The 13,308-nt window shown below is 40.7% G+C and overlaps 1 protein-coding gene across 2 annotated transcripts in view; it reads left to right on the top strand.

Moving 5' to 3' along the window:
• The window catches only part of LOC140951708 (calcineurin-binding protein cabin-1-like), a 44,821-nt gene extending 33,558 nt beyond the window's left edge, over positions 1-11,263 (top strand). The window contains exons 42-56 of one of the 2 annotated variants that reach the window (XM_073401022.1): positions 185-239; positions 368-421; positions 904-1,104; positions 1,478-1,567; positions 2,214-2,391; positions 3,368-4,335; positions 4,778-4,891; positions 5,151-5,185; positions 6,068-6,196; positions 6,588-6,630; positions 8,012-8,068; positions 8,304-8,387; positions 8,703-8,753; positions 9,585-9,689; positions 10,498-11,263. In XM_073401022.1, the coding sequence (XP_073257123.1) occupies positions 185-239; positions 368-421; positions 904-1,104; positions 1,478-1,567; positions 2,214-2,391; positions 3,368-4,335; positions 4,778-4,891; positions 5,151-5,185; positions 6,068-6,196; positions 6,588-6,630; positions 8,012-8,068; positions 8,304-8,387; positions 8,703-8,753; positions 9,585-9,689; positions 10,498-10,929 (2,596 nt within the window). In that variant the 3' untranslated portion in view covers positions 10,930-11,263. The remainder of the gene's footprint in view (positions 1-184; positions 240-367; positions 422-903; positions 1,105-1,477; positions 1,568-2,213; positions 2,392-3,367; positions 4,336-4,777; positions 4,892-5,150; positions 5,186-6,067; positions 6,197-6,587; positions 6,631-8,011; positions 8,069-8,303; positions 8,388-8,702; positions 8,754-9,584; positions 9,690-10,497) is intronic. The other variant, XM_073401023.1, reaches the window with a different exon arrangement.
• Positions 11,264-13,308: the final 2,045 nt, after the last annotated feature.

The raw sequence follows: 13,308 nt of genomic DNA, 5'->3' as shown, positions 1-13,308 counted from the left end.
ACAATTTTGCGCGAATCTTCAGTTCAATCATATCGAAATCTACGACGAGCAAAAACAAAAATTCCCGTAAAAACATTCAGATCTAAGACCAAAAGCTGTAAATATTTAGATTTCAGTAATAGAAATTCTTTTTATTTCTTTGGTTATACATAATGAGGTTTATTTTATACCCCTTTCTTTTCAGATGTTTCAAAAGAGCGTTGGAGATTGACGGTTCAAACAGCAGTTTGTGGGAGGAGGTTTGTTGAACATCTTTTTTTGCATTTTTCGCTGCTCTGGCTAAAGAAACAACACATGAACTAAGTATTTTAATCATACTGAATACTGTTCGATAAAAAAAAATCACTGTCTCATTTTTGTTCTACAGTACGGGACACTTTGCTACGTATTATATTCCCATGCTTCCAGGCAGCTCAACCAGGTACGTACTCATCGCTACTTTTGTACTCATTAAGTAAAAACAAATACAGTATAGTTTTCTCGTAATGGCGGGATACAGGTAATAATTGATGATGAAAAGAGAAACGTTAATGAAAAAGAACTGGTAGTTTCGTCAGGGTTGATTGGTGAATTTTATGGTTAGAATGCGTGTCAAAATGTATGTTGTAAGAGCCCGTTTACACGGAGAGAAGCGACGACCGGAAATAAGTCTGCAGTTCGCAGGCTGCGTTTACACGGTTCCGGACAAATTTTTCAACGGACGATTATTTTTACTTGTGCAACCCGTTTCCACGGAACTTTGCAACTTGTGTTACAGATTGCAGTATTGTCTGTCGTTAAAAAACTAACACAGTTCCGCGGGTCTCGTGTAAACAAAAGTCAAAACCGTGCAAGTTTTTTGTCCGTTCAAAAATTTTTTCCGGAGCTGTTTTTATTTTTTCAACATTTGTTCTTTTTGTCTAGTTTGATAAAGACGAAATGTCATCAGACAGTCGTGCGGCGTTAGTCCAGCGACGTGACGAGATGTTGTTGTTATCCGAGCGATGCTTTACCTCTGCTTTGGGTATTGAAGATGGTGAAGCTTGGCTTCATCACTATATCTTGGGAAAGATCTCAGAAAAGCTTCAAAAACCTCCTGGCATCTATCTTGAGCATTATCAAAAGGTAAATGAACATGTAGGCATTTCTTAAGTCTGTCGGGTGCTTCACGAAAAATGTGAAAACTTTTTAGGCTCGAACAGTTGTATTATGCTTGGAGAGGGTGTTTTGCCGCCGTAAGGGGGCGCAGTTTTTAGAGTGCTGATCTGCTGAGCAGAGAAATCGTAAGGGTTAAGGGTTAGTACAGACATTAACATAGAGCATTATTTTATAGAACTAAGGAAACAACAATGCCGCGGTTATTCGAAAATGTCTCAAACATCTCTTTATTAGAGAAAATGATGTTTACTTCTAACTCGTAACCTTAAAAGTGAAACTTAATTCAGTGGTTTGTTCACTATTTACATGACTTTTTTCTTGTCTGTTCTTTATTCTTTAGAGTGCAAAATATTTGGATGACGATATTTCAAGTTACCCGAGAAAAATTTCTTACTACAGTCCACCTGATCATTCACTAGAAGCACTGGAGGTAACAGAAACTAACATTTTGTGTTGTTGTTTTTTTGATATATATATTTTTTTCTTTTCCTTATTGACTTCTTTCCCTTTCTTTCTACTTCAGACCCGTAACTTCTGCTTCGCGAGGCTCTGCGATTCACGTATTCCTAGTTAAAAATAGAAAAATAGACCTCTCCGCGGTTTTTTGTTCAACTTTTGACGTGGACAAGTAAGGGAAAATCCGTCCACTCCCCTTGAAAGAGTGCGTTTAAATCAATAAAATGGCCAAATTTGAAAGTGATTTGTTGAAAACTAACGAAGATATAACTCCTAAAAGTCGCGAAATTTTACAGACGTCTGTATGGTGGGGGTGTGGGGCACAAACTTACCCCCCACCGTACAAACGTCTGTAAATTTTCGAACCTTTGCAGAGCTATATGTTCGCTCGCTTAAGACGCATCACTTTTAAACGTGGCAGTTTTACTAATTTTAGTGCGCTATTTTCAGTGGTGTCAACGGATTTTCCCTTGCTTGTCCAGATCAAAAGTTGAAAAAACGGTGAAAAGGTCTATTCCAGATGAGGTTTCATTAGTGTGTAGGGTTCATTAGGTATCATATTCCCTTCTGAGATACAGTATGTAGACTATGCCATTTAAACTTCTCGGCACCTTTTGCAGATTTATTTCCGCATCCATGTATCAGTTCTGAAGCTTCTTTTTAGCAAGTACCCGGATGTAGATGTGAGTGTTCTTGAGGAGCACCTTCAGGGAGCCTTGCAAGGACCCTTTCATCACCCTGAATTTGACTCTGATACGGCACCCGGAACGGTATACAGGACAGAGTCCACTACTTCAGGTTTGTTAAGTCTTCCCTACATACACCTCAGGTCGGGTTGGAAAAATATTACTGTACTCTCCTCTCTGAGGAGAGTGGAAAGAGAGAGAGAAAAAGAGAGTGCTAATCATATTTCGACTTTATCGTCTCCATTTTCCTCATGTTTATTTTTTCGAATTGCCTGGGAGGAGGCGAAGGTTTGTTGTTGTTTTTCCTTCTGTAGTCTGTTCACAGACCTTCTATTTTCCCTTTAGAAATCGTCGAGCGCGTGTGCAAAAGTAAAAATGGCGGGGTATTTATTGAAGGTTACCGCGATATTTTCCTATTAATCCTGATCAGTCAGGTTGGCGGGGTCTGAAGTTAGTTAGACTGCGAGCAGTCTCTTATTTTCTTCAAAGTCGCTAGGGTAGGACGCGCGAGCGGCGAGCGACGAAGCCGCGAGCCGCGAGAAACGAGGGCGTAAGCCCGAGACGGAAGAAAAGTAAGAGATCCGTATTTTCTCGTCTCGCCCCAGTCCTTTTTTGGCTTAAAGCGTTCTCTGTGCCAAAACGTACCATGGCTGAGAACTCGACGGATCTTAAGAGAAAAGACAGACTGCTCGCAGTCTAGAAGTTAGTACATGTTGTAAGAGGAACTGCCGGCACTACATGACTTCCAGGGTTTTACTTTCAGTGCTGTCTAGTTTGAGATTAAAGTCCATTTACCCAACAATCCCACTTGGGATTTTCAAGATCACGATTGGGTACATTCTCGCTCCCAGGGACTCTCGTCCCCTAGAAGAGAGACCCTGGGAACGAAGCTGGATTAGGCAAAACATCACTTTTTGTCCTGAGTTTGTCCTGTAATCGAAATCTACGCTCACAATCGTTTATTATTAAAGATAGTCTTAGCGAACCAAATGTAATCTGATTTGGATAATTTTCAGTCGAAGCCTTTAAACGACAAAGTGGGGGAGAGGATTTATGACATTCATATTATTATTATAATTATTTTTTAGAATCGTTCATGAGCAACGTTTTTGAGGATTCAAAACATGGAGATACTAAGGCCTCCAAGTCAGTTAGTGGAGCGGATACAGTGACTCTATCAGAGCCCACACACAAAGAGGACCTTAGTTCTTCAAACGCTAAGAGTGATGTCACAGAGACAATAAAATACAGTGCTGCAGAAGTGAGTTCTGCAGAAACGACAGAGCCGAGCAAGGCGTCATCGCCTGCTCCGGTTCCAATGGAAGTAGAAATGAGTGTTTCTTCTAATGATGTGTCTTCTGTGGAGCAGACATCGGATAGCTCCCAGGCTCCCTCTGCACTTGTCTCCGAGGTGAAAGGACTGGGTACTTATCAACCCGCAATTGACGACTCAAAGAAAAACACCGCGGAGGAGAAGTGCAAGGAAAATAAAGAAGCAAAAAGTTCTGAACTAAATGAATTATCAGAGAATAAATTCTCTCAGCCTTCGAAAGAGGAGAATTCCGATGCAAATGTTAGTAAATTAGAGGAAACAACCATGTTCCAAGAAGAAATAGAGAAGTCAAAGACTCCAGAAGTTGAAAAACGTGCCTCTGATGAAAAACCACACGAAACGACTGAAGTGTTGACGGATAGTACAGACACTGAAATGGCAACTGAGGAAAAAGATTTCAAGGAGCAAGTGGATACTAAAAGTGATAAAATGGAGATTGACGCGGTATCTACTGCTACTACAGAGAATATCAAAGCAGGTGAATCCACAGAAACAACAAGCAATCCTGCGACCTCAACTGCTGACAGCGAGTCATCGCCGGCTCAGTGCCCTCAAGCAGTGAGAAATAAGCCTCCGCCATTAACAGCCGAACAGCAGGCTAAAAAGAAAGAGCTGATGGATCGGTGTATTTATGCTTTGGGGTATTGCTTGCGAAGGTTTCCTCAACATCACAAATCACGCTATCGCCTGGCGTATGTGTACTACTACTCGCCAGAACATAAGGTAATCTAACAACTGCTTTGTGTCATAAACATGTGTAGTAAGAACCAACGAAATGATGAAAAGCTCAGACAAATCATTTGTAAGTTAGTCTCCCTTACGACCCTTTTGTTTCGTTACGCAACGCTGGAGAGTTGTGTGACGACGGTCGAGCGCCAGAAATAGAACATGTAGTAGAATATGTAATAGAACATGTAATAGAGCGTGTACATGTAGTACACGGGACTACAACCAAGTGTGGGAAATCATGCTGGCAACGTGAAATGCGCGGGAAATACGCGCCAGCAGCGCAAGGTAAACTACGATTGGTCGCTAGTTCTGGTGGCGGTAATCGCGAAATAAAATATTTGAGATACTTAGTATTACTTTTGCGGAAACGGAAAATAGATTTCTCAGTCCAGGTAAACTGACATTTTATTTTTGCGCAAATGTTTTTCCTCTTTAGGAGACAAGTGCATCTCGTGATTTGTTGTTTGGTAGCAACACAAGACAGATCAAGAAATTTAACTTTCCCCATCAAGGGGTCTTCAACGAGAAAAGCAAGACAAATTTGTTCTCGGTTAGTACGTTATGTACTCTACTGCATGTCAAAGATTTTTCTATACGTAATTAAACATTTCCTTTTTAGAGAAACTTTCCACCGTTTTATCTCCTGAAATCTTATAGGACGGTTAAAAAGGAATTATTAGACAATTTGAGGTTGACACAGCATTTGACTAAAATAACACATGCTTTAAGATGAAGCTATCCAAAAGTGTGGCAAATATAGCTTTATACCTACTATTATTGTTTATATCTTAGTTTTGTTTATTTTACAGGCATTTTGGAGAATTCCTGAAGAGGATATTGACAGGTAAAACAATGACGATTTTTCTTGCCGATCCCTAAAGCTAACCCTACTATTGTTAAATCTCTCTTAACGGAAACTTTTAAAGAAAGACAATTCCTTTAAGTTGACACCTACAGTTGTTCCTTGCCGATCTACAATCATTTTCTCTGACACACCACATGACACACACCCTGCTAAAACAGACACCAAGATTTGGTCCCTGCCTTTCTTTACTCCTCATAGTTAACCCTCTATAAGACGGACATCTGTCTAAAACGGACACTTGGAACTTGTCCCTGCCTTACTTTTCTCGTTTCAGTTGACTTTCTATAAGATAAACATCTCTTTAAGACGGACAAAGTTGACTATATATCTTGTTAGTCAATGTCACCTTTGTTGATACCATGCGGTTCAGCCGATTAACCACGCGAAAGAAGGGTCCGTCTAATGTTTGCCTTTTCTCTCGAACTTTCTCATACGTCAACTAGTTTCTTTACTTTAGAACTCTATACCCACCAAATTTTGCATACAGGAATGCTTTTCTTTAGCCTGAGCTTTAGTAAGTAAAATATCTTGATTTTTGCAAACCTTACTGGTTTGACTGAAATAAGTTCAAGATTAGTTGCCTCCAAGATTTCTCCTTTTCTAGTCGTTGTATAAGGTAGTATGCCTGTGACGATGTTTATTCTATAATTTCCCTACATTCGCCACTTTGAGGTTTCGCAAGAGATCGAGTCGAGGTGGTTGTCAAAGTGCATTGTGGGACTGTTTTGGGGGACGAATTTACCGCCTTGTTGAAAAGACGTCTCCCAAAACAGTCCCACAATGCACTTGAAAGCCATCTCGACCCGGTCTCCCGTGCAACTTCAAAGTGGCCAATTGATGGGGTGTATTTGTTGTGTTTAGGCCGGGGTGCTTCTGTACTCATACGTACAAGTCAGTTGCCTTGTTACTTGAAGTCTTGTGCGAGTTAAACGAGTGGGACACCCTGATACTTACCCACAATCTTCTCTACAGAACACCGGAGCAGGGCAAGTAAGTAATCTTTCATTCTTGTCGGTACCATTTCTTCAGGTCAACTTTACCAAGAGACTAGAGTAAACGACAGAACTCGAGGAACGAACTGATTGTACTCGATGTAATATGTCGAACGTCGAGTGGAGAGAGTTGAAAATGAGATGCTTATACCCTGTCTCAAACAAAATGATTTAAGGGCGTAATTAAAGGGTCGAGAGGAGGAGTATTAATGGCTTTAAGAAGCCGAGCATAATTCACATGATTGGTGCGCTTTTAACTCCTTGCACAGAACCAAAGCCATATATGTTTTGTTACCGTCTTTGAAACCTTCGAATTCCTCTACACAGACCTTCCTTACTTTCTTCTTTGGCCTAAAAAATCTCGTTTTTCTTTCTTTTTACTTTTCCAGGAAATACCTGAGAGATAACGAGCGTCACTATTTAGCAAGAAAGGTGAGAATGAGAAAATCACTATGAAGAATATATTGTAATAGAGAATAGGAAACTGTCAATATTTAAATCAGTAATATGTCCCTTCTTTCCAATATGAATACAGAAACCATGCCGTGGGAAAGTTTAGCACTATCCTAATGTGGTTAGGGGCAGTACTGCTCTGCGCTTTACTGTAGAAAATCAAACGATCAAATTGTTTTTGAAACGGTAGTAAATTGTGGCGGTTTAGGCATAGTTAATTGCGTGGAATGGTTATGAAAGCCGTCAGACTCCTTTGTTATATGTTTTTGTGGACCTGAAAGTGCACAACGTTCAAAAGAATTCCTATCATTTTGATTGTATTGACCAATAAAAACGTTGCATTAATTTATTCCGTAACAATTTGCCAACAGAAAACAAAGGATTGTGCACTTTCAGGGTGCTTCCAACATAAACTGCAGCACTGTTGTTTTTATCATTGATGTTTGCCGCTTTTCATAACCAGTCTCCTCTAATAACTATGGTTTAGGGTAGCCTGTGGTTTGCTGGAGTGTAACCCTTTAAGTCCCAATAGTGATCAACATCAATACAATACAATACAATACAATACAATACAATACAAATTTTATTGTCAACTCCCCATGGGGGCTTTTAAAAGACATTAACAGTACAGGTGATCAAAAAAAAAAGAAAAAAATTTACTCAAGAATTGTCAATAAACAATTATTAAGAAACTATTTGCATATAGAATATATGACATCGCAAATTGATTATCAATAAACTATTAAGAAACATGATTCATGACATTAAAAATTGATTTAAAAGGAAGGCTTTCATTTTATCAATTTTCTCCTAAGGATATCCATAGATTTTCAAGAGAAATGGTTATGAGAATTAATGAAATGATCACAAAGAGAAAATGCCTTGATCTTTTATCAAATTCTCTTTACTTATTCTTTATGAAAATGTATAGAGACCAGTTTGGAGAATTTGTATGTGGGTATTGGGGCTTAAAGGGTTAAGCAAGGGCGTTTTTGAGCGACGCACGTCAACCGGAAGTGAGTCCTTTTCCCTTTTAATAAGGTTTGATGCTGCCAAATTTGTATTGCTAAGTGTCTTTACTCTGAAAGAGACGATCTGCTGGAAAATTTGTTCAAAATCATGGCCCAAGATTGCAAAAAGTCCACTTCCGGTTGGCGTGTGTCTCTCAAAAACGTCGCTGCTTAAACTCCTGTTCCCAGTACCCATGAGCATGAAGTTACTGTACACTCGCGACCGTTTCTTCCTTTCATGTTCTTGCACAAACGGAACTGCCGAAACGGCTTCAGTTTCTAATGATGGCGTGCGTCAGTGTATTTTGTACCTGTTCACTCACTGCTTTGATAAATGAATCTATTTGCAGGCTTTTGAGTATTCACTGAAAATCATTAAAGCACGAGTCTCCGATCAGGATCCCAAGGTAAAGTCTGTCTTATCGTTTTGTTTTAGTCCATGTAGTTTTTTGGGCAGACGAGTACTTGATCAACATTCTTTAGTTGCCGTTGGTCTGTTTACGACCATTCATGTTCTAGTGCGGGTGCGAAAATTGAAACCGCGGGGGATTTGTTGCCTGCTACCGCAAGGGGTTGGGGTTGGGTAGCGAATATATCACTTTTGTACGCCGTCTTATTATCCGGTGTACTCTCTTACTTTAGGCGGGGACATCTGCCCTTTCCCAGCTGGTCATGGACGTGTATGAGTGCTGGAAAACTGCACAAAAATACGAGCCGTCTGTAAAGGTATGTCTTAACTTTGATAAGCTCTTCACTTCCAGAGAAGTATCCATTCATAGCATTCATGGCACTTGTGTATGACACTATTGATTAACTAGAGAGGAAAGTCGCTTCGTACCGCTGTACTTTGGTCTTAACTTTGACCGTTTTTGTCAACCTTGGCCTATTTTTATGTCAACCAAACCACCTTTCACTTTGGTTTGCCACCTTCCCCCTTTTATAGCCTGTCATTAACACCTCTTGGTGAATTTTTATCCTACCTCTCACGCAGAAGTCTTGGCAGTGGGACTGAAATGTTAGTTTATTTTTGTTCTTTTGCAGGTGACGGAAGGTTTGCTAACACAGGCGTTTGAAATGTTTGTAGCCTCCAAAGTAAGTGAATTTTAGTTAGAAAGCTGTTAGACTCCCTTTAGTTCCCGTTCCTTTTGACTTCCATTTTCCTCGCTAGTTTGTTCGCCAAGCCGGTGGGCGATAAGAGCGAGAATGAATCACTTATCTCCGAGTCTTTCCAATATTTCTGGTCGCAATAGTTCATACCTTACCCTTCGGCGTCATAAGGTATTTTAAGAGGGAAGCAGAGTTCAAGTTATTTGTGAAGTATTAAGGTGAAGTTACTTGGAACAAGTCGCAACGACGATTTTTAGAGTAACGCAGCATTTCAACATTGTTGCGACATCGTTTCGAATGGTTGTAACATTTTTGCAACATTGCAACGGTCTGTTGCGCTAAAAATTGTCGTTGAAAGTCGGAACGTCTTCTGTCAGCGACTGTCAGCGCTCCCTTAAGATTGTCGCGCGTGTGAGCAAATCACGTAAGCGAAAATACTGCTTTACGAAGGGAAACGCCCGCCTCTTACTTCCTTTTTGCAGGGATGTCATAAAGGGCTGGGAGCTGGGGACTTCCCCAACTAAAGAAAGAGAAAAGAAATAAAGAAATGCGTAGCTGTTTGATTCCCCACCTACGAGTTGTATAAACCCGGAAACTTGAAATATTAGTGACAGCCCTGCTGTTGGCCCGTTCACTGTTTCAAGGTCTCTCCAAGCCTGCCCGTTTAGCCACGCGACTGACTGCGAAGGAATTCTCACATTCTACTGAATAAAGTGCCGTATCCTCGATCCTTGGTTCGTGATTGGATATACTGCTCGCGGTTTCTCGTGATGATGGATGTCTAATGATGCGTTTTGTTGTTTTTCTTGTTCGTAGTCTACTTCAGGAGAATCACTCGAATTGATGGCTGATAATTCAGAATCATCCTCTTCAGTTTTGGAACAGGCTTTAAAATATTGCCAGCAGTACGTCAAACCTCAGGTGATTTTCTGTTCATGACACGTTTCGTCAGTACTTATGCTCCTGATTGTAGTGCCTTGTTCCAACAATAATTGGAAATACACTCCTGACGGACGGTCAAGAAATCAAAATTTCTTTTCTAAAGCATTTTAGTGAATAGTTTGGCCCTCCCCTAAGCCAAAATTTTGCCCTGAGTGTCGCCTTGAGTGCGAAGTAAGTGTTGATGTTGGCTTAGGGGAGGGGTATCTAATAGCTTATCGTGGTCACATGGCCCAGTGGAGTCTAATTCGGTCTGGAATCATAAGAGTTTAACACTTTTATACATGGTGCTTACTATCTGTCTTCTCATTGGCTTAGAGCCTACAGTTAATTTTGGAAACCAGCGCAACCTACGGATTAGTCAGTTATCTGCTAGCAGATTACTGACCAATCTGTAGGTTGCAAGCGCAATGCATGATTTCTAAGAGCAATGTCAAAATGTGTTCCATACAATGCTGTGTTCGTCCTTTTTTCTTCAAACAATGCTCCTCCTGCACTGCCCTATTAATGCCAATATCAGGGCAGATGATAGTCAATCATATGTGAGGATTTTGTGTTAGGTTATGATTAAAGTACAAACTCTTGCCCAATTATTGAAATACGATATCGTAGAAAAGTTGTTTATTGTGATCGCAGTAAACTATACTGATTAACTTTAACATCGTTTGCCTTACAAGTTTGCCATCAGTCTTGCGCCATGCATTTTAGCGCGTCTTGTCAAAAAGGAAGACAGAAGCGTCTTGATGTGCTAGGTGATTGACAATAACTTTTCCTGTCCCTCTGTTTCCAGACGTCATCATCCAATACTTCAATCTTAAATCAACCGAAAGGATCATCGGGAACTGATACGGGTACCGATCTAACTTCGGGCTCCGATACCGAAGCCGCTCCAACGGCGTCAGAGCAAATGTTGTCACCTCAAAGAACAAAAAATGAACAAAATAATTTAGTAGAAGTGACAAAGAAAGAGCCAACAAAAAACGCTGAAGACTCTAAAAAAGATTTACCAGCTGGTTCTCTTCCCGAAGAAGAACCGATAGACAAAACATCAACCGAAGACGTTCCGAAAGTCGAAGAAGCGTTACCTTCGGAAGAGGCTCGGGTGTCACAGCACTCGGCAGACGACTCCAGTACTGTGGTGCGTGAAAGTGAAACTGTAGTCCTAGTTGATAAAGATGCCACCTCTAGCCCTCCTGAGAGGTACCAGTTGTCGGGGGAATAACCAAACTATTTAAGGTCCCCTTAGCTGCAGTCCGATGTAAATATGTGGGTCAATTGCCTCTGTTGATCTTGGGAGCGCAGTTTTTATCGAAGGAACTTAAAATCAAGTAAATCATAATGGTATATATGTGCATTAAACATGTTGATAATAAACTGCTGGCGACTTTTCAAAGCCGTTTTCCTGCAACTAGGAGAGTTAGAAGCCATCAACTAAACGATAAGCGAAAGTTATCCTCCGCCACCCCACCACCCCTTCCAAAAAAAGGAACATGCACCAGGTTTAAAAGTCAGCCGAAATCGAGCACTTTGCGTTACGGCCGGCCATCTTGGATGAGTGTCAAAACTATTTTGGGGAGCGGCGTATGTTTGTTTGCATTGCTCGAAATCGCGCGCATTTATAAGGCCCTAAAGCCTTTTGCTCACTTGCAAGGACCCGTCTGTTATAAAGATTCCCAAAATAAAGGGATAAATCTCATAGTTTATTAGATATAATCGTGTAAAGTTTGCTTATCATTTTCACATAAATTATGACCTAAATTTGGAAACCGCTGAATTTCTCGCATTGGGTCTTTGCGATTTTCGTGAAACTCTGTTCAACGTAAAGCACTAATGCGCACTATATGTAGCTGAGAGATTTTCACGAAAAAATGCCGGCAACACCAGAATTTCGACTCAGACCCCAAAGAGGCGAGGCACTATAACCACGTGACGTTTACTCCGATCGCCAAAAATTTTATGCTATATTGTAGATTGATCTATATGTTATCCATGCTATATGTTAGACTTACGATCAAAGTAAAGGTGGGGATACCAGAGAGCTTCAAAGTAGGATGGTACACTCACAAAATAACTGGGTCGAGTCACCTTAAAAGACTGGTTGTTTCGCCTATATAATATTTCTGTATTCAGACCTCACTTTGGAGTCTGCAAATCCCAGCTTAATACTAGTTTTAGGGCGAAAAAGCTTGAATAGCGTAAAATTAGATTAAAGCTTAAAATGCATAAAAAGAGAAAACGGGCACTTCTTCGTGACCGGAGTGAAACGTCGTACAAAGTTGACCTCGCTTTAGGGGGACGGTTTAATTTAAATGAAGATATGATCGTCAAATTAATCCGACTGTTCAACTGCACACTGGATAAATTTTACTAGTGAGTGAGTTAGCGTGACTGTGTGTAAAGGTAGAAGACAACAAGGTGGTAACCTTCGACACTATTAAGAAGCCAAATGTCGCGTGGAGAGGATGTTTCAGGCTTTAATATTGTGTTTGAACCTCCGATCGCGCTAAAAAAGGTCTTCCATCGATCCTGGTATGGAGAGGGCGAACAGTCAATCCTCCTCGCGTGAGGTTTCTAGTTATGTCGAAATTGACAGTTCTCTGAATTTAAATTCTTTTTACACTCGACTGAAACAGAGGGGACACGTTCAAAAACATTTATCGAATAAGGGAAGGGATTCATTTTTCTTTTGCCAAAAAAAACCCCCTTATTATTGCCAATCAAAATTAGAGACGTCATGAACAGATCGTTACTTTTAAATGACAGTTAAATGGAGAGATTTCATTTTGAAGCATTGTGTTGTGTCTCTCACTCATTACGTAATACATGATTTGTGGGTTGTGGAGGGGGGGTGAGGTGGGGAGGGATGGGGAGGAAACAAATATGGCCCCATATCGAGATAAACGGTACCACACTTTAAGCAATGTAACTAGGAAGGCATAAAACTTTACCTCTAGCCGAGGTAAATAGGCTGATTTAGCAACAGGACGGGAACGTCGGTCGACGACGGGAAAGCGCGCGGAAAGGACTAACCACGATTTCTGTACCCAATTTGCGCTCTGTCATTGGTCAAGCCAGTTATTTAATTTGCGCGCACCGTCGTCAACAGACGTTCCCGTTCTGTTGCTAAATCAGCCTAATAACGTAATACAAGACGACGGTTGTTCATACACTCTCTCTTTATTTACCTTTTAATTTGGTGGGAAGAATACACGCGTATATGTCAAAGTAACTGGAAAAACATAGTAATCTTGAACACTCAAGTCGAAAAGCTTGTAGTAAACACATGCACCTACCTAACATTTCAATAATTATGGAATTACGTGCTATTTCACTAAATACGGGGTTCGTCAAGCCTTGTCACTAGCTAGTGCAAATTAAAGGGGACAACTATTATCCTAGTACTGCTACACATCCGTTTTTAGTGTCGTCACGCAACGCTCATCCCCTCCTCCTCCCTTCCTCCTCCTCCTGAGAGGAGGAGCGTTGCGTGACGACACTAAAAAGGGCTGTGTAGCAGACTACTATTATCCCGGCTTTAATTGCCAGTTTACAAAATAGGGCTCAAGTCAAGTCAAAAATTTGTAAGAAGTGAATGCAAATT

Source organism: Porites lutea, chromosome 11, assembly GCF_958299795.1.
Source record: "Porites lutea chromosome 11, jaPorLute2.1, whole genome shotgun sequence".
In the NCBI taxonomy this organism is placed as follows: Eukaryota; Metazoa; Cnidaria; class Anthozoa; order Scleractinia; family Poritidae; genus Porites; species Porites lutea.
Note: the sequence above shows the minus strand (reverse complement) of the source record. Positions and strands in the feature narration are given on the sequence as shown.